The 25,796-nt window shown below is 36.1% G+C and overlaps 1 protein-coding gene across 7 annotated transcripts in view; it reads left to right on the forward strand.

Annotated features, from left to right (window-relative positions):
- CNTLN (centlein) overlaps nucleotides 1-25,796 on the forward strand; it is a 363,805-nt gene that overhangs the window by 116,675 nt on the left and 221,334 nt on the right. For all 7 annotated transcript variants that reach the window (XM_066257308.1, XM_066257310.1, XM_066257311.1 and 4 more), the window contains 2 exons: nucleotides 8,424-8,582; nucleotides 15,602-15,796. In XM_066257308.1, coding sequence (XP_066113405.1) covers nucleotides 8,424-8,582; nucleotides 15,602-15,796 — 354 coding nt within the window. The remainder of the gene's footprint in view (nucleotides 1-8,423; nucleotides 8,583-15,601; nucleotides 15,797-25,796) is intronic.

Here is a 25,796-nt window from a genome sequence, read left to right on the forward strand (position 1 = left end):
CCGTTGGTTTGTGCCAATTTCATTATGATGTGCCTTGGAGTAGGTTTGTTGGGGTTAAGAAAACTCGGAGTTCTGTTTGCTTCTTGAATTTGAGGCTTTAGTTCTTTCCACAGGCTTGGGAAGATCTATTATTTGTTTGAGTATGTTCTCCATTCCATTTTCTCTCTCTTCTCCCTCTGATATACCTATTATTCTTATGTTATTCTTTTTGATGGAGTCAGATAATTCCTGTAGGGCTATCTCATTTTTTTTTAAATTTTAGAGTCTTTTTCTTCTTCTCTCTGTTGTGCCTCAAGTTGCTTGTCTTCTATTTCACTAATCCTACCTTCTATCTGGCCTGTTCTATTAGCTAAGCTTGTTACCTCGTTTTTCAGCTCGTGAATTGAGTTTTTCATCTGTTTGATTTGTTTTTATAGTTTCAATTTCCTTGGTAATATATTCTTTGTGTTCATTGAGTTGTTTTCTGAGCTCCCTAAATTGCCTTTCTGTGTTTTCATGTATATCTCTGAGTGTTTTTAGTATTTCTATTTTAAATTCTTTGTTTTTTAACTCCAAGGTTTCCAATATATTAAAGTTTTTCTCCATAGATTTTTCCTCATCTATGTGTGTTACCTCTCTTTATTTCGTATCCATAATATTCGATTTTCTCTTCCTTAATGGCATCTGAGGGTGGTTTTGTTGATAGTATTAATGAGATTTAATAAAGAGTAAAAAGTTAAAAAATAAAAATCATAAAGAGTTGTTTTTTTATTAAAAAATTAACAATTAAATAAAGAAAAATAAAATAAAATAAAAATTAAAAAAAAAGGAAATTATTCCCCCCCCCTCCTTTTTTCCTCTCCTCTCCTTTTTCCTCTTTCAGGAGAAAATCTTGTGGTGAACTGTGAATTATATTCTACTAAATAGAACAAACAATGCCTGTAATGTAGGGCCTGAATTGGGGAGAAGTAATAAAGTGGCAAAAAAAAAAGAAAAAAAAAGGGGGGGGTATGGACCCACAAAAAGCAAATAAGGAAAAAATTTTGGTCAAGAATAAAATGATTTGCTTTTAGGTGTTGGTTGACTAAGAGTTATGATGAGAGGAATAAGAGGGAAACAGGAAAATGGGGGGACAAATTAAAAAATTATCAATACTATTGTATTTAGTGGAACAAGAACTAGATAAAATGGAGAGCCAGGGATGGGAGCACTGCTAGTGAGTTAAAAAGGTAAAGTAAAAACCCCCCAAAACACCACAAACATAATATTGAGTCCCAGATAAGATAATTGTTCGTTATTGAGGTTGGAATGAGAGGAGACGTAAAGGAGAATGGAAGAAACTAATATAGAGGGAGAAAAGAGAGAGAGAGAAAAAGAGGGAACCACTAAAAGAAAAAAGGAAAAAGAAAAAAGAGGAGAGAGAGAGAGAGAGAGTTAAGGGTTTTGGAGTGCAAACCTCATAGACAGAAAGGAAGAGGAAAGAAAAGATAATGGGAGATGTAACACTTATGGGTAGTGTAGTTCAAGGAGAGGAGATAGTAAGACCGGCAGAGAGTTAAATTGGAGGAGGAAAATCAAGAATGAAGTTAAGAGAAACAAACGAACAAATAATAAAATGGGATAGGTTATAAAGTCTGCGGATTATTCTTTATTTTGAGAGGTTATCTTCTTGCTTTTTCTTTTCTCTCCCTCTTCCTGGTCTGTGACTCTGTACCCCGGGTTCTACCCCTTTGGCACACTGAGATAGAGGTTTGCAGTTGATAATTCTCTATGGAGATGTCATGTATTGTGCTTCAGTCTCATTGGCAGTCGAGGCTCATTAGCATTTGTAGGCTCCGACAGTGAGAGAGTCCGTGTTCCTGGAGCCTCTCTCCTAGTCTTTCCTTCCTCAATTAGTAGCCTGATAATCCAGCTATGGGGTTGTTGCTGCCTCTGCCTGGATAGCAAGAGGCTCAAAGAGCTGGCAACTCCCCACTCTATTCCCACTCAGCACAGGGTTCTGGGTAAGGCTCAGTCAGTCAAAGCTGCTAGCATAATCAGGCAGGGCTTTCGCCCACTCAAAGACCTCTGGCTCTGCCACTCTGTCCAGTAACACGGGTGGGCGTCCACTCCCGGGGCGCTTAGAGGAAACTCTCACTCACTATCTGCACGCTCAGACCAGGATATCAGGCCGGCAGTCTCACACTCTGAGTGAAATCCCCGCCCGCATGAAAAAGTTCCAGCGTTGGAATTGGCTCTCGCTCCTTCCCCATGCGCGGCTTTTTCAGGGCGTTGGGGTGGCCCGAGATTCCGCTTTTGGCCCACACAAAGTCCCCTGACTCTGCCTCTCTTTGGGGTAACACGAGCGCTCACTCCCAGGGTTCTAGCAGGAATCTCTCACCCACTATCTGTGCGTGCTGACCAGGAGATCAGGGTGAATGACTGCCCCACTTGTCTTTTTTTGTCTGGATTTGGCACGAGTGCTAGATTATATTGACTGGGTTGCTACAAGCACAGTTTTTCCTCGGCTTGGATTACCGTGCCACAGCCTGGTTCGGCCGTTTGTGCCGCGGCCTGAATCTATTCACCCTCTTTGCCCTCCTTAGTTCCTCTCAGTTCCCAGTGAAAGCAGCCTTATTTAGGTTAGTGAGGAAGGCGGAATGTTTCTTACTTCCTATTTCCTTTGGGGTTTGAGTATATATTTAGCCAATTTTTTGCTTGACCATACCTTCGGGTGTATTGCGGAACATCTGGAAGCTCCAAGGATAGATTTTTCTGTTTATGGTTGAAGATCTTGTTGAATTTTGGGGGAGATTTATTGGTATTGCTTCCTACCGTGCCATTACTCTGACGTCATTGTGTGTCTGTTGGGTTTTTTTAAACTACATTTATCTTTAGCTTTTTTTTGACACCCTGCTATGTATACTTTGGAAAATAGGACATATATTCAAACATTTTAACTTTCTCATTTTGTGTCTTAAGATTTATAAAATTTGACTCCTCCTGTATAACCATTGTGCTCAGAGATGTTTAAGCTTAGTTTTATATATTGCTACAATGTTCATAATTGCTCTTTTTACTCTTAAAGTACTCATTCCTTTAATTCATCTCAAGGGTCTACTTTCACCATGACCTTCCCTTTTGCTAGAGTACACTTTTTCCACATTGGCATCACATTTAGCCATGTGACTTATTTTGGCCTGTGGAATGAAAGTGAAAGTGACATATACCATATCCTGGTAAATGTTTTAAGAGTCATTGTTGTGATTTACTTTTGCTTTTTGTCCTCTGCCAGCAGAGTGGCTTATTCTTTTCTTTTTTTTTTGTATTTTTTTTTTTTTGTATTTTTCTGAAGCTGGAAACGGGGAGAGACAATCAGACAGACTCCCACATGCGCCCGACCGGGATCCACCCGGCACGCCCACCAAGGGCGACGCTCTGCCCACCAGGGGGCGATGCTCTGCCCCTCCGGGGCATCACTCTTTTACGACGAGAGCCACTCTAGCACCTGGGGCAGAGGCCAAGGAGCCATCCCCAGCGCCCAGGCCAACTTCACTCCAATGGAGCCTTGGCTGCGGGAGGGGAAGAGAGAGACAGAAGGGAAGGAGGGGGGGGGTGGAGAAGCAAATGGGCGCTTCTCCTATGTGCCCTGGCCAGGAATCGAACCCGGGTCCCTCGCACCCCAGGCCGATGCTCTACCGCTGAGCCAACCGGCCAGGGCCAGAATGGCTTATTCTTAATATAGTTTGTTCTTCCAGTTTGGGTCTTAGAATTGAAGAAAGTCACATGTAATGCAAGGAAGCAATAAGTCTTTGTTTTTGTAAGCAATGATGATGTTTTAAATGGCAGAATAACCCAGTGAAACTTTCTGAAACCCTCTGTCAGTCTTTGTTAAAAACTTGTTCTCTAAAGGAATATTCCTTATTTATCCCATGGTCTATTGATTCCCTAAAATAGCATTATTATAACTGGGTCATTGGATTTATCTTTCAGCAATATAATATTTTTAACAGAACCTAAGGTTCTTCTTGAGATGGGAAGAAGCATTGTTCATTCTCAGCATCCTCTCAGCTTAACCCGTGCTTTCCTATGTTGTTTTTTCAATTGGGTCTAGAAGAAATTCTCAGTTTTGAACCTACCAATTAACTGTATTTTCCATAGCATTGATTTTCCTTATGACTGCCTTTATTAGGAATTTTAATGCTATTATATAGCATGTTTCTTTTTAATAGTTCTTCATGCTATTTGTTTTATTTCATCCATTCAACAACTTATCCCATATATTCTAAAAAATAATAGAGTCTAAGTGAAGGATTGCATACTGATTACTTACTTAGGGGATTCAATTCCAGGGTAAAGTGCGTGAGTCAAGAAGAATCTGAGGGAAGGAAGTGTAACAAATAATTCAAGGAAGCACATTATTGTGCTGGCCTCAGCTTCACAGTGAGCCATGAAGAGACAACACATGCACTGAATCAGCCAGCCGAGTTGTTTTTGGACTTGCTGAAGAGAGAATTTGTGCCCTATACCAATCCATTATTAGAAAAATAATTATCTGTCTGGTTTCTTCTTGTGCTTTGTCTTCCATTGGTCAGAGTTTACTGCTTATACCATGGCTGTGTGTTAGCATTTTATTCTAATCTGGAAATGGTACAAGGAGACAAATGTGCTAGGTGTGCAGCTGGTAGACCTCTAGTGATGGAGCCATATAAATGGTATTAATTTTATAGGTGGAAGTTGTAGTTAATGAACTGATGTAGACCTAAGGACTGAGAATTTAGGAGGCAGGTGCAGCTGAAACTAAAATGTCACGTAACATGTGTCTAATACAACAACAAATATTTAGTGAGAGAATAAAATTGTTCTAGGTGCTCTGTTTATAGCTGTGAATAAAAACATCCCTATCTTCACAGAGATTTTGTTAAGATCATCTTCACATTTTGGCTTTCTGTTAGTAATTCAGAGAGGAACGATTTTGGGATTTTCCCCCCCATACTTTTCTAGACCTTTCTTCTAATTCTTTCAGTAATTCCTACTTGGAAGTATTCATTTCTTTTGAGATTACACAATAAAATTTCTTTTTGCTTAATTTCAAGTACTCTTTCCTTTTAACAGGCCCTGTTAGTTTTTCCTTACTTGTTTGCAAATGAAGAATCTACACAAATTCAATGTTTTTCAGTGATACAGATGTATGAGTTTTGTAAATCTTGTTTGTTACTTATTTCTATACCAATTGTGTTCTGATTTTATTGATTTACATCCTATCCTTTTCAGAGAGTGCTGTGGGGAGACAGAGAAAGAAACATATTTATATAGTGTATGGTTATGCTTTCATTGCACTTATAGTATGCCCATGAGATAGCATGAGGTGAGAGTCAAGAATATGCTCTTCCCTTAGTTAATTTTTAATGTCCTAGTGCCTTATGTTATGCACACTTAGATACTATTGTGTTTCTTCCGATTAAAGATACATATATTTTTGTCTACATGACCCTTAAATGCAAGCCAACCTCTGATACTAACTCTTTCTTAAACAAATTACAAATGGGCTCTGGCTGGTTGGCTCAGTGGTAGAGCATCGGCTCAGTGTGTGGATATCCCGAGTTTGATTCCCAGCCAGGGCATACAGGAGAAGAGCCCATCTGCTTCTCCACCCTTCCCCCTCTCCTTTCTCCCTGTCTTTCTCTTCCCATCCTGCATCCAAAGCTCCACTGGAGCAAAGTTGGCCCGGACACTGAGGATGGCTCCATGGCCTCTGCCTCAGATGCTAGAATGGCTCCCCTTGCAACAGAGCAATGCCCCAGATGGGCAGAGCATCGCCTCCAGGTGGGCATGCCAGGTGGATCCCGGTTGGAGGCATGTGGGAGTCTCTCTGCCACCTCGCTTCTCACTTCAGAAAAATACAAAAACAAAACAAAACAAACAAACAAAAAGAAACAACAAATGTCTTCTAGTATTGGAGGAGAAATAAATTTACTGTGTTTTGCATTGTCTTGAAAGATATGGTTTTATTTTTTTGGTGAGGTGTTATACAAATTTTTTCCCCCAATTTTATTAAATTTGTTGCAGAGACATTGATTACTAAAATTATATAGATTTGAATTGTACAATTCTGTAGTTTGTCATCTTTGTATTGCATTGTGTGTTCACTACTCAGAGTCAAGTCTTCTTCTCTTACCATATATTTGACTCCCCTTCAACCTTTTCTAACTCTTCCCACCCATCTTTGTCTCTCATGTCCACCATACTGTGTTTGTGTCTATGAGATTTTGTTTGTCTTATTTATTTGTTGATTTCAGTTTTCTATTCCACAAATGAGTGAAATCGTATGGTTCTTTTTGCATCTGATTTACTTTGCTTAGCACGATATTCTCTCTAGATCCATCTATGTTTTTACAAATACTATTATTTCCAAAAGATTATGTATTTTTATCTCCATTGTGTTTCCTTTCTAAATGCAACATTTACTTAGTTCTCCTGGCTGACATATGTTTTGACTATATACTTGAATGGAATTTTATCCTACATTTGCTTCCTATCTCCTTTGGTAATTATAGCCAATGTAATACTTGAAAAATGGCAATACTCAGCAAGCATTATTACTATGAGTCACCTCTCCCTTTGTGGGTATTACATTTCCTAGAGACATTGTACCATTATTCTCTTTTTTCCCTCCCTCAATTTTGAATATATATATTTTTAAGTTTCAGTTTTTTGGATAGTTACGGATGGTACTATAGTCTGAATGTTTGTCTCCACCCAAAATTCGTATGTTGAAATCCTAATGCTTAATATGATGACATTCGGAAATGGGTCTTTGGGCAGTGCTTAGGTCCGGGGTCCCCAAACTACGGCCCGCGGGCCACATGCGGTCCCCTGAGGCCATTTATCTGACCCCCACCGCACTTTTGGAAGGGGCACCTCTTTCATTGGTGGTCAGTGAGAGGAGCATAGTTCCCATTGAAATACTGGTCAGTTTATTGATTTAAATTTACTTGTTCTTTATTTTAAATATTGTATTTGTTCCTGTTTTGGTTTTTTTACTTTAAAATAAGATATATGCAGTGTGCATAGGGATTTGTTCATAGTTTTTTTTTAATGTCCGGCCCTCCAACAGTCTGAGGGACAGTGAACTGGCCCCCTGTGTAAAAAGTTTGGGGACCCCTGGCTTAGGTCATGAGAATAGAGCCCTCGTGAATGGGTTTAATGTTCTTTACAAAAGAGATCTCCCTGGGCAGCCTAGACCCATCTACCATGTGAGGATACAAGAAGTCTGTGACCCTGAAGATAGCCCTCACTAGACCCTCTGACTTATGAGGATCCTCTCATAGCCTACAGAACTATAAGAAATAAATTTCTGTTATTTGTAAATTATCCAATATATGATACTTTGTTATAGTAGGTTGGAAAGATTAAGACAAATTATGTATATACATGTTTCTGTATGGGTGTAGGGTTGTTGGATTTGAAGAACATTAATAATCTAAACCTCTAAAAAGCAGAGTTCATTTGTCCCATTAATATTCACCCATCATTAGCAACTGTCTACATATCTCTTTTGTTCCTTCTTTCTTTTAAGATTTATTTTACATGAATTAATCACCAGATTGAGCTTATAGGTAAAGAAAAGTTTGCATTAATAAATAGTCTCCAAAATATATACCATAAAGTATATTTCTGTGAAATATATTTATAAATACTTTTCCATTCATATTAAATATGCAAAATAATTTTTATGTGATCCTGTATCACACAGGATTCATTACCACAAGCATCTAGAAACCTCTTTCTCAGAAGTGTGGTTTTCCTTGACCCTTAGTGTCTTCATTACTATCATCACCACTTTATTTGACCTCCTACTTGCCAATTTTGCTCTTGGTCAGTTGGAAGGACTGGTTTTGTTTTATGTTACTCTCCTTCCTTCTGACTTTTTTTCCTTGTCACTTTCTTCAAGCTAGAGTAAAGTAGTCATCTCGGATTTTCAGCCCAGGCTCCAACGTTGCAAATTGATGGTGTTTTAAGGAACTTTGGTTTGAAAACTTCATTTGCCTTTTGCGATTCTTTTTAATACATAAAAATGACTTACCCTGTATTCAAAATTGTCTGATAACTGTCGTTGGCATCAGTACTTATTAAATTCTTGGAACTGAAGTGTAAGTTAATTTTAATATGAAGGTGGTACTATGTCTGTATATCCAGGGTTTTTATTACTATCCAGCTATAAAAGAAAATTGATAAGTATTTGGCTTTGAAAGTCATAGTAGTTCTATCAATACTTCCTAGCTCTATGTGATAAATATTAAATACTTTATATGTTATTTCTTCTATTAATATTTTTGCCTGCAGTAAAAATAATAGATGAAAAAATTGGAAGCCAGTCGATAAACTTAGATGAATACAATTATTTAACTGAGATGATTTTTATTCATGCTTCTCTCTATTTATTGCTTTCTTTGCACAGGAAGGAGTTGCAGGAACTGCAGAATCTTTACAAACAGAACAGTGCGCATACAGCACAGCAAGCAGAGCTGATCCAGCAGCTTCAGGTTCTGAATATGGACACGCAAAAAGTACTGAGGAATCAGGAAGATGTTCATACAGCGGAGAGTATATCATATCAAAAAGTATGCTTTTATTCTGTCATAAAAATATAAATTTACATGGATGAATTTATAAGAATATGGAGAATTCATTTTTTTATAGATTTCAACATTTCTTCTCTTTTGTATATGCTTGTTCAAAATTAAAAATGAAATATGATTCAATTTGGTGATATTTGAAATTTTTGTGAGTTTTCTTTATGGCTATTAAAGCTGAAACATTTAAAATATAGATATAAATTTATTCGGTAGGATTTTTTTTTATAAATTTGAGTTTTGATATCTACTGTGAAACATACGAGGACTATAGTTCCCAAACCAGATTACATTTGGAGAATGGAATCAACCTTCTGTTATGAGAAATTATTCATGAAGTGTGATTCTAGTTTATGACCTAAAGCAGTCTTTCATTATAGAATTTGTGCATTATTTTATTGGAAAATTTGCACAAACACAAATGAGTATTTTGATGAGGTCTTCAGGATCAATATTTTCCAAGGAGTTTTCTGTGTGTTTTGTTTGAGGAATCATAAACATTACATTTGTTTAAGGATTTCCTCAAGAAGGTTTACCCAGCTATTAGGTATGTTGACTGACTCAGCAATAATTATAACTAATAATTAAAAAGCACCTTTACTGATTTTTGTATGTCTGTATCAAATACTTACAGAAGTAAGTTAGTTCTATATAGGTCAGGCCTATGAGATTGATGTTATTTGCTTTTATTAGTTGAGGCAACCAAGGCTTATAGAGGTTAAATAGAGCCATCTATGTTATTTTGGAACTTTTTTTTTCTGCTTAAACTTTCTCTTTTAAAAGAGCATCATGAAAATTCAGTATCTCTAATTAATATTAAATAAGGAACTAACCATTAAGTAAACTTTAAATATATACTTTTAAATGATGCTTTGGAACCATGCCTTTCTATCTATATTATGTGTTCCCTTCAGGTTTTTCTAAGGATGTGGATTAAACCAAGTGGGAGGGTAAAACCTATTTTCTCCACTTTGAATAGAGCTACCTCCTCCTTTTTGTTTTATGTGGGATTGCTCATTATGCTTTTATTTCTAAACCAGACTCCATTCATTGCTAAAATAGCTTTAAAAATTGGACCTTATTAGTAACTTTAATTTTTTTCTCTTTTTCACTTGTATATTTAACTCAAACATTTCTGTCTTTTTAAAGTTTTGCTTAAAAGTCCCCATACCCATGGCAATTTATATTCAAATATAGCATATTATCATTCTCTGTGAAAAGAACCTCTGTTGCCGTTCTTCAGCCACTGATGGTACAATTTTTTTTTTTTTTTCTAAAACATTGCAATATTTAACTTTTTGGATCTCTTGCAGATTTTTCATTAGACTTTATTCTTTTTCCTAGAAAATATATTAGTTTTGAATTTCAGGATTTTTAAATTTGTGAATGATCACAATGCATTATTTATCCTAAATAAATAATATGCTACTGTTCAGACTTCCATTGTTCATTTATATTAAATTATTCATTCTATTCCTAGAGCATTTTACCAAATACTTGTCTTTATTCCTCTTCCACAAGTATTTTTCTAAGTTTTCCCAATAAAACTGTATAATCTACTAGTCCATTCAACAATGAGATAAAATCATTTACTTAAAAATTAAGATTTTCAAATATATTTTTACATAAATTAATTTCATTATTTCCAAATAATAATTGTGGCCTAGCTATAAGACTCGGGTGCATAAAAGATAAATAAAACATTGTATTAACAGTTTACCTCTGATTCTTACTAAGCTTACTTTAAGAGTTACTCTTTATTGTTTCTAATGGAGTTTCTCTCTTTTCTTTCCTTCTCTCAATTCTTTCCTCTTCAATTTTGTTTTGCTTTCCTCCCATTTCCCCTCCTTCCTCCCATTTATATCATAGAATCTATTTAATTATCTTAACAGATAAAAAATTTCCCACAGTGGTAGGATGAGAGGTATGAGGAGGGGAGACAAAGGTGAAGAGAGAAAACTGGAAAGAATTTTGAGCGCAGGATAAAGATGTGTCATATTTTTCCAGAGAGCTTCATAAATCATTAGTCTTATAAATAAAACTAACAAATAATGTTCAGATCTCCTCTGGAAGAAAAACCCAATAGAAATAAAAGTAAGCTAGTGTGTTTTCTTCCTCTGAGTATGAGGTCATTTATATAAGTTCTAATAATTTTTCTACTTTTGCATGTCATTTATGTACATGTGTATCATTTAAATAAAGATGCGAATTGTATCAGCATTAGTGGTTGCTAGACTATCTAACACGTTTGAGATACTAAATGTGTATTTTATCAACTTTTGTTCTATTTAATAATAATTACATGATATGAGCTAATATCAGTCTAGAAAAATAAGGAGTTAGGTTATACATACTTTTAATTTAAACTGCATGTTACGTCAGAATTTTTCTTTCTCAATTTTCTACTATAAACAGATGTAATTTCAGTTGTAGAATTTATTGTGTCAATCAGAGTAGCAAATAGTATACTTACTAAGTATGCAAATTTTATTCTTTAAAAAAATTTGTCATTGGGTCACAGAGCATGTATTTTTATTTTTTAAATGTAAGTAAAATATCATCTTGTTCCCCAACACTAAGAAAAATATGGGAGAAAGAGTGCTTCAGTCTCAGTCCCTGAAAATTAAAGGACTTGGAGTTTGGGGTCCTATTTCTGGAGATAATTTGCTTTCTGTCCTTGGAAATCCTATTAACCTTTTTTTCACTTCAATTTCTTCAACAAAATATAGCATGAAGAATAGTAATCTTAATAAGTCACTTATGAGTTTTAAGGGTGATACCTTTAAAGTATTTAGGGGTATGTATGATTAATGTTTGCATAGGCCAGTATCTTGCAAAAGATTTTGATCTATTTTTTTTTTACTATTAAGAGGAAAGAAATTAGAGAAAAAGATCCTCTCTGAAAACTGCTCTAAGCAATTGTGATAACTAATAGAGAAAAAGCTACTAATTCAAGATGCCTAAACCAATGCAGATGGATGAATTTGTTATATTACCTAATTTACTCACTTGAGAACTTTTATGACTCATTCTACTGTTATTAATGAAATGAGAATAAGATGGTATTTAACTAGGGGACTGAAACATCTTAAAACTTTGCCTCCTTGCAAGACCTCTTAGAGAAATAAATATTCTATTATCCTGAGGCTTTATCACCACAAAATACTTTAGAAATAAAAATAATCCTAACCTCCTTGAAGACATTTTTAGCCAAATTTACTGGTGGACTGAACCTAGAATTAAAAATGGATAAAGGTTATCTTTGCATTCTTTACTCTAAGTTCACTGCTGAGTGGTTTTATTCCTGTTAAGTAAGTCAAGCCCAATCAGCTATCAAAGAAATATGCAAGTAGATGTACATTGCAGTATGAATCAGGAATGATAGAGCCTAGATCATCTGTTCCAGGCTTTTTCAATTCTTCTTCACCTGCTGCTTGGAAGGATGGATCTTTTCAAAGGAAGACAGAGTTTGCCTTAGTGTGTGGAGTTGCCCAGTCATGTCAGATCAAGCCAGAGCAACTTCTGAATATGAAGGAGTACAATTGCATAAACTGCATGGCAGAGGCAGCGAAATATAAAACACAAGATTGCTGTTAGTCTTCATTTTTATGGAAACAAGACAAAAGGGAGAAAAGAGACAGGAAAAGACATATTAAATTAGAGCCTTCTTCCATCAATGATTAGACATAGAGCCTTATGTCTGTGAAGGAAGATCCCAAGATGTTACTCCCAAGAGAAAAGCATACCATACCCTTGGCACTACTGGCAGTAAAATGATCTTCAGTCCTGACCACACACTATCATCAGCATGCCTACATCTTGGGCAATAGGGCAACTAGAAATTTTTCTTTGTCAACATTTACCAATGTTCATGAGATTCTCAAATATTTGAAATCTGTAAATTTTTAAAAAACATATTTTTACTGATGTACAATTTGAAATCTGTAAATTCTTTGATTATATTATTTCTATCATTTTCTCCAAAGAGATTAATTTGTGCTGGTTAGGTAAAACTGGTCAGTACTAATCAAGTATACAAATAGGAGAACGTATTTAAATAACCTTTAAACTGACTGTTTGACTCTGTATGCTATAGGGCAGGCCTGCCTTCATTCTAGCTTCTGGTCAGTTTAGCTCTTGTCTCTAGATTTTGCTTATTATTTTTCTGTACTGAACTAAGTCATGAAAGTAGCAACATAGCACAGGTAGGTCACTGCAGGGCCCATTTTGACCTCTTTGCTCCTCAAAGCTGTCAGGTTCCTACTCTCTCTTCCCTCCTCAAATATCTGACAGTATCAGCTGTGGAAAAGACATTGGACATAGACCCTGATATAAAGGTAATTGGAAAGAAAAGTATAAATTTATGTCCTGAAATACTTTATAAATAAAAAAAGCAACACTTCCTTTATAAAAATTGCTTAGACTTTGGCTATAAAGTGAAATGGATTATTTAAAATGTCTATAATAATATAGAGAGGTATAACCCCTTAAGAAAATAAAAATGTATATTGAGCTAATTGTATGTTAGAGAAATGGTTTGGAGAGTCTTGTTTTTATGGCAAAGTATAAATATATGTCTCAGAAAAAAACATTCAAGAGGTTTCACAAGCCTTTTTTAATTTTAAACTTGTTGGCTCAGCGGTAGAGCGTCGGCCTAGCGTGCGGAGGACCCGGGTTCGATTCCCGGCCAGGGCACACAGGAAAAGCGCCCATTTGCTTCTCCACCCCTCCGCCGCGCTTTCCTCTCTGTCTCTCTCTTCCCCTCCCGCAGCCAAGGCTCCACTGGAGCAAAGATGGCCCGGGCGCTGGGGATGGCTCTGTGGCCTCTGCCTCAGGCGCTAGAGTGGCTCTGGTCGCAACATGGCGACGCCCAGGATGGGCAGAGCATCGCCCCCTGGTGGGCAGAGCGTCACCCCTGGTGGGCGTGCCGGGTGGATCCCGGTCGGGCGCATGCTGGAGTCTGTCTGACTGTCTCTCCCTGTTTCCAGCTTCAGAAAAATGAAAAAAAAAAAAAAACCTTTTAGAAATTGAAGTATAGCACATATACAGAAAGCACTCTGCCATTTTTTGTGTAGTTAGGTTTCTTTCCATAAAGCAAGGCCAACTAATGGAGGATTCTCCCCATCTAAGAACCTACTGTATTAGCAACATAACTTCAAGGTTCTCCCCTTGGGGGTTTTACTTTTGTTATAAGATCTTACTATTGGGCATATATATAGAGATCTCACTGTTAGCCATATATAAATATTATATAATATATATATATATACACAAAACCCTTATATGTGTAACAACACCACAAATCTTAGCTTTTGGATCACTTTCCCAGTGTCATCAACAAATATGGATTCTTTATGGAAATCATTACCAAAAAAAATGAATTATGCTTCATTAAATCAAAATAAAAAGTTAGGATGTTCATCAGAAATAAGTTCATAAGTATTGAAGGAGTACCATTGTTAACCATATATGACTCTGTATGACACCACTTATATGCCAATATTCTGTCTCACAGTTTTAATAAATTCTAATATTAATTTAATGAACATTGCTTTGAGTTAAAAAGTTAAAGTTATCTATAATGATTTCAGAACATTGCTTCTATTTTATCACACTCTGCTCATGGTCTTCAATGATTCACTGTTGTCTCTAGGAACAAGTCCATCCTTCTTAACCTGGCACTCAGGTGTCTTTGTGTTCTGTTCACAGTCATATTGCCTGACTTTGTCTCTTACATTTCCTTTTGCCCTTACTCCTGTACTTCAGCAGTAGATGCTAATTTATCCTAAATGGAATTATTTTTAATTAAATGAAAGCAGGGAGGCAGAGACAGACTCCTGCATGCACCCCAACTGGGATCCACCTGGCAAGCTCCCTGTGGGGGATGCTCTGCCCTTCTGAGACACTGCTCTGTTGTTTGGCAACCAAGCTATTTTAGTTCCTGGGGCAAGGCCACAGAGCCATTCTCAGGGCCCGGGGCCAACTTGCTCAAACCATTTCAGCCATGGCTATGGGAGGAGAAGAGAAAGAGAAAGAGAGAAGGAGGAGGAGTTGAAAAGCAGATAATCACTTCTCCTGTGTGCCCTGATTGGGAATTGAACCCAGGACATCCTCACACAGATTGATGCTCTACCACTGAGCCAACCAGCCAGGGCTCCTAAATGGAATTATATTAGATCAATCTTAATGAACTCTCAATGAAAGACTGTTGGTTTTTACTTTTTCAAATGTACATCTTAAATCCAATTAGTTGTTATCTTATGTTCTCTTTCTGTCCTTTTCTATCACTGTACATCTTTTTTCACATTTCTGCCACCTTTAGAATGACTTTTCTGTTTTCATTCAGTTTCTATAATACCACCATGGCTCAGTTCAAGTCCTTTGTTATGGAGCCCTCCAAGATTAATATAGCTAAAAAGTGTTTTCATCCTCAGAAGTTTGGCACATTTTTAAATATTACGCTGACCAATAATACATATTGTGTGTTTAAATATCAGTTGTAGCCTGACCAGGCGGTGGCGCAGTGAATAGAGCTTCAGACTGGGATGCAGAAGACCCAGGTTCGAGAGCCTGAGGTTGCCAGCTTGAGCATGGGCTCATCTGGTTTGAGCAAAGCTCGCCAGCTTGGACCCAAGGTCGCTGGCTTGAGCAAGGGGTTACTCTGTCTGCTGAAGGCCCATGGTCAAGGCACATATGAGAAAGCAATCAATGAACAACTAAGGTGTCGCAACGAAAAACTGATGATTGATGCTTCTCATCTCTCTTCGTTCCTGTCTGTCTGTCCCTATCTATGCCTCTCTCTGACTCTCTAAAAAATAAAATAAATATCAGTTGTAGTTTTGTATTGATATTTGATATTTAGTTTTTCATGTGTTTATATCTTGTTTTCTCTCTTAGACTATTAAAATAAATTGAGTGCAAGAACTTTGTCATATATAGACATGATATATATGTATATTAACTTTTTAATTGATTATTAATAGATTTGGATGTATTTTTTGAAACAGCTTTACAATGAGTTACATATTTGTTTTGAAACCACGAAATCAAGTGAAGCTATGCTCCGGCAAAGTGTTGTTAGTCTTCAGGATCAGCTATTTCAAAAAGAGCAAGAAAATGCTAAATTAAAAGAAAAGCTTAACGAATCACAAGGAGCATCATGTCTTTTACTTCATGAAAGTGATTCAAACCACTCAGAACAGGTGAGAGACATTTTCTAAAAATGTTGTCCATTATAACATTGTATTAAATCCTCTTATACAATTGACTAAAACATAAAAATTTAAATAATTTTGCAAGTATTAGAGAACACATCATGGCACGTAGTTTTGTGTTGCGCTATTTTTAATTCTCTTTGTATACATGAATATTATACACAGTATGAATTCATATAGAAATGCATGTAGAAATAGAGGTTATGTCTGGTATAGTTATTGTGAGGAAACATTTTGCTCATTAACGCTAATGAGAAAATTAATAGGTCATACCCATTTTGAGACTTTTTCACTAAATGAGGTAATAGGATGGAAAGTACTAAATAAGAAGTCTTATAAATTACCTTTTTATAATGCCTAGCGTGTGGTGCTTAATACCTTTTAATCTAAAATTTGCCACTACCTTGATGTGTGATTTTAGACAGTTCAGTTGAGCTTTCTCCATATATATCTTGTGCTGTTAAGTAAGGAATACAAATATGCAGGTTCTGGATTCAAATAAACCTAGGATCAAATTATAGCTCTGCCTGTGAACTTAGTGAACTTGGACAAATTTCTTTAACCCTTTTAGCCAAAGTTTCCTCACAAATGTTGATATTATCTTATCTATGTCATAGAATTTATGAGTATTAATGATATAGTGCATGTCAAGTACAGAGCTTGACATGTAGCAAATATTCATTGGTACTTTTTCAATAACCTTTAAGGTAAGTTTCAGCTATAAATATATATTGTAAAAAATGTTATGCCTATAAATTCATTTAAGTGTTAGGCATTCAACATTCTTTTAAATTTTATTATTTATTTAGTTCAGAAATGGAATAAACACAAGTCGGTAATTGGGTGCTTAAATGTTTTTTAATGATTGAAGAACAGTAATTTTTGAACTAGCATACTTTTCTAACACCTCAACCTTAACACAATTTTTAAATTTGTATTTCATTATATTGCATATTTTGGACATCAGGTTTGCATAATTTTATTAATTATAAAATTTGTATCATGTTACAGTATTATGTCACATGCATATCTCATTTTATTCAATTAATCGTTTATTTTAATAGTAAATGCCCTTGGTCCCACCAACTAATCTGAGGACTATAATGTTACTAATGCCTTACATTTACTTGTATACTCTTTCCTTATCTGGTACCCTGATTCTCTCACTAGACATAATTACCAACGTGTTTATCATTTTGCTGATTTTTAGAAGTTTTAGCACATATAAACTTATGAGAAAATAGTATATTTTTTAGTTGTGTCATTTGTAAAAATGTATCATAATCTATTGTTGCCTACGGGCATGGTAATTTTGGCTCATTATGTTATTAAGGTTTATCTATGTTGTTTGGTGTAACTGATCGTTGATTTTTAGTGATTTAAAATATTTCATATATGTGATTATATCAGAACTACTTGTATATTCATTTGTAGAAGAGTATTTGGGTTATTTCCTGTTTTTGGCTATTATGAATAATGCTGCAATTGACATTTTTGGCATGATTCTTGGTACACATGTATAGACACTTTTGTGGAATATGTATCTAAGAACAAAAACCCTTGGTTTAGGGTGTGAAAAATTATTTTCACAAAATACTGATCACTTGTTTTTCAAAGGATTTTCCTCATTTTACTCTCACCAGCAATGTTTAAGAGATATAATTGATTCTTATCCTCCTTAACACTTGGTAGTCAGACATCTTAGTTTGTTGAAAATTGATAAGTATAAAATAATTTTATTTTGATTTTCATGTGTATGTTACTGATAAAGCATATCTTCAAATGATTACTAGCCAAGCATGTGCCTTCCTGTGCAAATGTCTATTTTTCTCCTTTAAACCTCCTTGTATTGGATTTTTAAAATTGATTTGTGAAAGTTCTTATATGTTCTTGAAATTAATCTCTAGTATGTTAAATGTGTGACAGATATCTCACTGTGTCTTCTGTTTTTATTTCTTTTTATAATTTTAGTTTCTAATTGAATTTATTGGGGTAACATTAGTTAGCAAAATTATACAGGTGTACAGTTGTTTCAGGTGTGCAATTCCACAACACCTCATCTGCCCACTGCATCATGGGCTCACCACCCGTCAAGTCTCTCCCATCACCATTATCCCTGCTACCCACTTCTATCTCCCCCGTTCCCTCCTGCAGTCACCAAACTGTTTTCTTTAAGTTATCATTTGATGAACAGAAAATTTTAATTAGACAAATTGATCTTTTATAGTTAGTATTCTGGTATTTTATTTTAAAATCTTTTTCTACCCAAAGATAGAAATACGTAGTTGCATATCTGTTTTACTCAGAGTTTTAAAGCTTAGCTTATATCTTTTATATTCATAATTTAGTCTGAATTGTCTTTTGCCTGTAAATAAGGTAAGACTCATTTTTATTTTACTGCTTTTTCCCTAAATAGTATGCAGTTGATCCAGTTCAACCTGTTAAATGATCCCCTTTTTTTTCTTGTTTAGTACTAGGCTACCTCTCTCATATATCCTTGTTCACAGTGTATTTGTGAATTTTTTTTCTAGGTTCAATATTCTCTGTATTCCTGTACAATGTTATACTGTCTTAATCAGTAAAACTTCATGAGTCTTTATATTTGATAGTCTACTATACTTTCTTAGTGTTTCTAAAGTGTCTTGGCTATGGTGGGACTTAGCAAAATAATACCTTTTGGGATTATTTATAAAGTTTTATTAAAAAACCCTGAAATTTTTAATAAATTGTTTCACTGGAGTGTAATATACAAATGAACTATACAGGCCCTGGCCAGTTGGCTCAGTGGTAGAGTGTCAGCCCAGCATGTAGAAGTCTCAGGTTTGGTTTGTGGTCAGGGCACATAGGAGAAGTGCCCATTTGCTTCTCCACCCCACCATTCTCTCTCTTCCTTTCCCGCAGCCGTGGTTCGAATGGTTCGAGCAAGTTGGCCCCAGGTGCTGAGGATGTCTCCATGGCCTTGACTCAGGTGCTAAAATAGCTTGGTTACCAATCAACAGAGCAGTGGCCCCAATGGGCAGAACATCCCCCAATAATCCCCAACTAGTAGGCTTGCTGGATAGATCCTGGTAGGGCACTTGCGGGAGTTTGTCTCTGCCTCCCTGCCTCTCACTTAAAAAAAAAAAAAGTATACAAACCTTACGTGTATAACTCATTGACATTTCACAAAGTGAACACATCCATATAAATAGCACTCAGATTAAGATATAGAATATTACCAGTGTTCAATAAGCCTGCCTAATGTTCCTAATTATTAGTTACCCCCATATAGGTAAGCGCTGTTTTGACTTCTATCCTTGATTTCTTTTGCTTATTTGTGAACCTTACAGAGTTTCACCTTTAAACATTAAATTTGTTATGAGTGTTTTGTAAATACCCTTTATTGCAGTAAAGAAGTCCCCATGTACTCAAAGCTTTTTCGTGGATAGGTATTGAGCTAATTCAGTGCATCTTTTAAGATGATACTAAAGCTTTACTTATTTATTCTGTTAACAGGTGAATTACATTGGTTGATTTTCAATTATTAATTTAATTTTGCATTCCCAAAATAAACCTAACTTCATTGTAATGTTTTTTTTAAGTTTTATATATTGCTGCATTTAATTTGTAAATATTTTGCTTAGGGTTTTTGTATCTCTATTGATGAGGGATATTGGGCTATGCTTTTTCTTTCTTAAAAGTTTCTTATTAGATTTTGATATCAAGGTGATGCCAGTGTCCTAATATGAATTGCAAAGTTCAGTGATACCTCAGTTTTCGTTGATAATTCATCTGAAAACAATAGGCAAAATTCAAAACTGACGCAAACCAGGCAATTATTTCCATATGAATCAATGTAAGTCCAATTAATTCATTCTAGACACTTCAAAATACATACTAAAAACACATTTTATAGAGAGTAAATGTAGTGTTTAATACTAAAAATAATAAGAAATTTATATAAAATGAATATAAAAGACTAATGTAAAGAATAAATGAACATTTAACATGGCATTTACCCTTCTGAAGACTTTTCTTGGTGTATGGAAGGAATACAGTGAGGTGGTGAGAGAGAGGTGTAGATATTATTGTTTAGAAGGGGAATCCCCCTCCATAAGGACTTTAGGTATCAAGGCACAATCTGGGGTCACTTCCCTTCTTGGTCTTTTGGCACTAGGACCAGCTTCAGAGTCAGTGGACCCATGTCACACAAGAAAGCTGTCTGAAGAGGTCTGTTTCTGCCTAAAATGCGAAAAGACATTATCATTAAGCAAGTTTCAGACAGGGCCTGCAACAGCTTTGTCTGGGTGATTTTTCTCCACAAACCCCTGTACCTTACTCCACGTGAAGATGTCCTTAATCTCTGAAGAAGGCACATTCTCCCATCTCTCTTCCTCCTCATCTGAAGCAACTTCTTCATCTGCCGTCTGCTGCACTTCTAGGTGAAGGTCTTGCAGCTCTTCAGTGCTGAGTTAATCACTGTGGTCATCCACCAGCTCTTCCACGTCCTCACCACTCACCTCCAGACCCATGGACTTCCTCAGATCAACAATTGACTACACCACATGTATAGGGTCATCAGGGGAAGGCTCAAATCCTTCAAAATCTCTCATGCACACTTCCTGGCAAAATTTCTTCCAGGCAGAGTTCATCGTCCTGGATGTCACTCCCTGCCAAGCCTTATCTGTGAGGCTAATGCAGTTGAGAATGTTGAAATGTTTTTTCCAGAACTCTCTTAAAGACAATTCTGTATCTGATGTCACCTCAAACACCTTTGAAACATTGCTTTTGTGTACAGTTTCTTGATATTTGAAATGACATTCTGGTCCATGGGCTGGATGAGTAGTGTGGTGTGGTATTAGGGAGCAAGAACTTCACTGTGATAAAACTGAATGCCTCCAACAATGTTTCTTCCAAACCTGAGGATAGGCAGGAGCATTGTCCATTATCAGGAAGCACTTAAGGGGCAACTGATTATCCTGGAGGTATTTTTTCACACTTGGACCAAGCCTAGTGTTTTTCAACCAGTGTGTCGCGGCACACTAGTGTGACGTGAGACATGGTCAGGTGTGAGTATAAATACATTTAGAAACTATATTATTAACTATATGTATAATATGTACTGTGTTAGAGTGTCATTTTGTGTCATTTTGGTAGGTGGTGTGCCCCAGGATTTTGTAAACGTAAAAAATGTGCCGCGGTTCAAAAAAGGTTGAAAATCACTCAATGAAAATTGGCCTGGTGACTCATGCTTTATTGTTTACGCTCCATATCACACACAGTTTATTTTTAATCACATTGTTTCTGCTAAACACTCTAGGAGTTTCTGAATGGTACACCAGTAAGGGCTTCACTTTACAATTACCACTAGCATTACCACACAACAGAAGAGTTGGCCTCTCTTTCATAGGCTTATGTCCTGGTAGTGTCTTTTCCTTCTGTGTAATGAACGTCCTCTTCGGCATTTTTTCCAAAAGAGGCCAGTTTTATCACAGTTGAAGACTTGTTGGGGGATGAATCCTTCAGCCTCTCTGTAATCTTCGAATTTGGACACAAATTTTTTTGCCCCAGACTTGTCCGAACTTGCACCTTTGCCATGCCTAGTAAGACTGCGTATGCCAGTGCAACTCTTGAATTTTTTGAACCAGCCCTCTGCTGGCCTTAAAATCACTACGTAAACAAGCACTCGTCCCAGGCATTTTCTTAATGAGATTAGCATACAACAGTCTGGCCTTTTCACATATGATGGCCTCTGAAACAGCATCGTCATCTAACTGTTTTTGATTGATCTAAATTAATAATAACTGTTTGACATCTTCGGTTGTTTGCGATCTCTGTTTCCTTAGCACATTCACACTTTTCACTACTTTTGCCTCCTTTATTGCTTCCTTTTTCACTACAATGGAACTTATTGTGGATGGCGACTTGCCGTACATGCAGCCGATTTCAGCAATCTTGAAGCTGCTCTCGTATTTTTCAATGATTTCCTTCTTTAACTTGATTGTGTTCCTGGCCTTCTTCTTCAAAGGGCTGCTGGCTCTGGAAACTTTCTTTGGTCCCATGATGGGACCAAAACTTATTAGCAAGGAAAACACTTAACAGGGACGAGATTTGAGCACATGTGATTTTATTTTACATGCATTATGTACATTTTGAAACTGAAAAACGCAAAATAAACACATTACACTGAATACTGTATATGCAATAATCACTTACATGTAATTGTAGTATTAGCACTCGTAATCAATAAAAAAAGCACGAAATTGTTTGGCTAGATGCGTAGGGTGATGCTCACACGAGAAACAACGCCACACTGAGCAAGAGAATGTGTGGGTTCTCCTTTGTTTTTGCAAAATTAGCAGCGAGGTCACATGGGCATGCTGACAAAATCTGAGGCAGCCGATGAAAACTGAGACAAAATTATTATGGAAAAAATCGATGAAAATCAAAACTGATGATAATGGAAGTCAGCAAAAACCAAGGCATTACTGTATTCTCTGTCACTTTGCTAGAAGAGTTTGTGTAAGACATATTTCTTGCTTAATAATAAACACTTAGTGCTTTCTTTCTAAGATAATGAACAGATCAGTTCTATTCACTATTGTTTTGGAGATTCTAACTAGCACAATAAGGCAAGAAACAAAAGCTTTTTATTAGAAATGAAGGAAAAATGCTATTCACAGACGACATAACCATCTGTTTAGAAACTCAACCAAATCTATGATAAAGCTCCTAGAAATAGTAAATAAATGTAGCAGTGTTGCCAGATATAACATTAGTTTATACAAGTCAGCTGTATTTTTAAATGCTAATAAATAATTAGAAATTAAAATTAAAAGTATCATTTATAATGACACCAAAGACTACATAAAAATTAAGGATAAATTTGACAAAATATGCACCAGAGTTATATACTAAAAATTAAAAAAAACATAGCTGAATGAAATGAAAAGACATATAAAAATGGACAGACTTGTGAATCAGAAGATGTAATATTGTTAAGAGGTCACATCTCCCCAAATAGATCTATCATGTAATCCCAATTAAAATTCCAGGAGGTTGTTTTGTTTTGTCTTTAGATAAATGCAAGACAGTTTTAAAATTTATAGGGAAATATAAGGGATCTAAAAGTGCAAAACCAGGTTTTATTAAAATAAAAGGTTGGATGGCATTGGCCCAGCGTGTGGATGTCCCAGGTTTGATTCCCAGTTAGGGCAGACAGGAGAAGCACCCATCTGCTTCTCCACCTTTACCCCTCTTCAGTATTCTCTCTCTCTCTTTCTCTCTCTTTCTTCTACTCCCGCAGCCAAAGTTCCCTAAGAGCACAGTTAGCCCGCGTGCTGAGGATGGCTCCATGGCCTCTGCCTCAGGCGATAGAATGGCTCTGGTTGCATTGGAGCGATGCCCCAGATGGGCAGCATGCCGGGTGGATCCTAGTTGGGTGCATGCGGGAATCTGCCTCTGCCTCCCTGCTTCTTGCTTCAGAAAAAGACACACAAAAAAAGTGGATGATTTGACTTGGAGGCATATTTCTCAAACTAATAAAAATAAATTCAAAGAGTATGGTTTTGGCATAATGTTTGACAAAATGATCAGTAGAACAGATAAGGTCCAGAAAAATATCCACTCATATATGTCACTTTATAGTAAGTAACTCTTTAAAGTGCCCGTATAGTCATTTTATTCTTTTTCAAGAATGCTTTATATATTCTTGCTCCATTCTTTTTTATATGGAAATTTTAGTATCGTCTTGTCAATTTTACGAACAAGCATTCAGTTAAAAATCTTTCTAATGTCCCTTGCAATTTTCATTTTGACCCCTTGATTATTTATTTATTTATTTTTATTATTATAATTTTATTTTTTTAATGGGGTGACATCAATAAATCAGGATACATATATTCAAAGATAACATGTCCAGGTTATCTTGTCGTTCAGTTATGTTGCATACCCATCACCCAAAGTCAGATTGTCCTCTGTCACCTTCTATCTAGTTTTCTTTGTGCCCCTCCCCCTCCCCCTTTCCCTTTCCCTTTCCCTCTCCCCCCTCCCCCCATAACCACCACACTCTTATCAATGTCTCTTAGTCTCACTTTTATGTCTGACCTACGTATGCAGTTCCTGTTTTTTTCTGACTTACTTATTTCACTTCATATAATGTTATCAAGATCCCACCATTTTGCTGTAAATGATCCGATGTCATCATTTCTTATGGCTGAGTAGTATTCAATAGTGTATATGTGCCACATCTTCTTTATCCATTCATCTATTGATGGGCTTTTTGGTTGTTTCCATGTCCTGGCCACTGTGAACAATGCTGCAGTGAACATGAGGCTGCATGTGTCTTTGCGTATCAATGTTTCTGAGTTTTGGGGGTATATACCCAGTAGAGGGATTGCTGGGTCATAAGGTAGTTCTATTTTCAGTTTTTTGAGGAACCATCATACTTTCTTCCATAATGGTTGTACTACTTTACATTCCCACCAACAGTGTATGAGGGTTCCTTTTTCTCCACAGCCTCTCCAACATTTGCTATTACCTGTCTTGTTAATAATAGCTAATCGAACAGGTGTGAGGTGGTATCTCATTGCAGTTTTGATTTGCATTTCTCTAATAACTAAAGAAAATGAGCATCTTTTCATATATCTGTGGACCATTTGTATTTCTTCCTGGGAGAAGGGTCTGTTCATGTCCTCTTCCCATTTTTTTTATTGGATTGTTTGTTTGTTTATTGTTGAGTTTTATGAGTTCTTTGTATATTTTGGATATTAGGCCCTTATCTGAGCTGCTGTTTGAAAATATCATTTTCCATTTAGTTGGCTGTCTGTTTATTTTCTTATCAGTTTCTCTTGCTGAGCAAAAACTTCTTAGTCTGATGTAGTCCCATTCATTAATTTTTGCCTTCACTTCTCTTGCCTTTGGAGTCAAATTCATAAAATGCTCTTTAAAACCAAGGTTCATGAGTTTAGAACCTATGTCTTCTTCTATGTACTTAATTGTTTCAGGTCTTATGTTTAGATCTTTGATTCATTTTAAGTTAATTTTAGTACAGGGGGACAAACTATAGTCCAGTTTCATTCTTTTGCATGTGGCTTTCCAGTTTTCCCAGCACCATTTATTGAAGAGGCTTTCTTTTCTCCATTGTGTGTTGTTGGCCCCTTTATCAAAAATTATTTGACTATATATATGTGGTTTTATTTCTGGGTTTTCTATTTTGTTCCATTGGTCTGAGTGTCTATTTTTCTGCCAATACCATGCTGTTTTGATTGTCATGGCCCTATAATATAGTTTGAAGTCAGGTATTGTAATGCCCCCAGCTTCATTCTTTTTCTTTAGGATTGCTTTGGCTATTCGGGGTTTTTTATAGTTCCATATAAATCTGATGATTTTTTGTTCCATTTCTTTAAAAAATGTCATTGGAATTTTGATGGGAATTGCATTAAATTTGTATATTGTTTTGGATAATATGGCCATCTTGATTATATTTATTCTTCCTAACCAAGAACAAGGAATATTCTTCCATCTCATTGTATCTTTTTTGATTTCCCTTAACAATGGTTTATAGTTTTCATTATATAAGTCCTTTATATTCTTTGTTATGTTTATTCCTAGGTATTTTTTTTGTTGTTGTTGCAATCGTGAAGGGGATTATTCTTTTGAGTTTGTTCTCAAATATTTCATTGTTGGCATATAGAAAGGCTATTGACTTCTGTATGTTAAATTTGTATCCTGCGACCTTACAGTATTGGCTTATTGTTTCTAGTATCCTTTTTGTGGATTCTTTGGGGTTTTCGATGTATAGGATCATATCATCTGCAAAAAGTGATACCTTTACTTCTTCTTTTCCCGAAATGGATGCCTTTTATTTCTTTGTCTTGTCTGATTGTTCTGGCTAGAACGTCTAGTACCACATTAAATAAGAGTGGAGAGAGTGGACAACCCTGTCTTGTTCCTGATTTAAGGGGGAAAGTCTTCAGTTTTGTGCCATTTAATATGATGTTAGCTGATG

The sequence above is a fragment of the Saccopteryx bilineata genome, chromosome 2 (genome assembly GCF_036850765.1).
Source record: "Saccopteryx bilineata isolate mSacBil1 chromosome 2, mSacBil1_pri_phased_curated, whole genome shotgun sequence".
Taxonomy (NCBI): Eukaryota; Metazoa; Chordata; class Mammalia; order Chiroptera; family Emballonuridae; genus Saccopteryx; species Saccopteryx bilineata.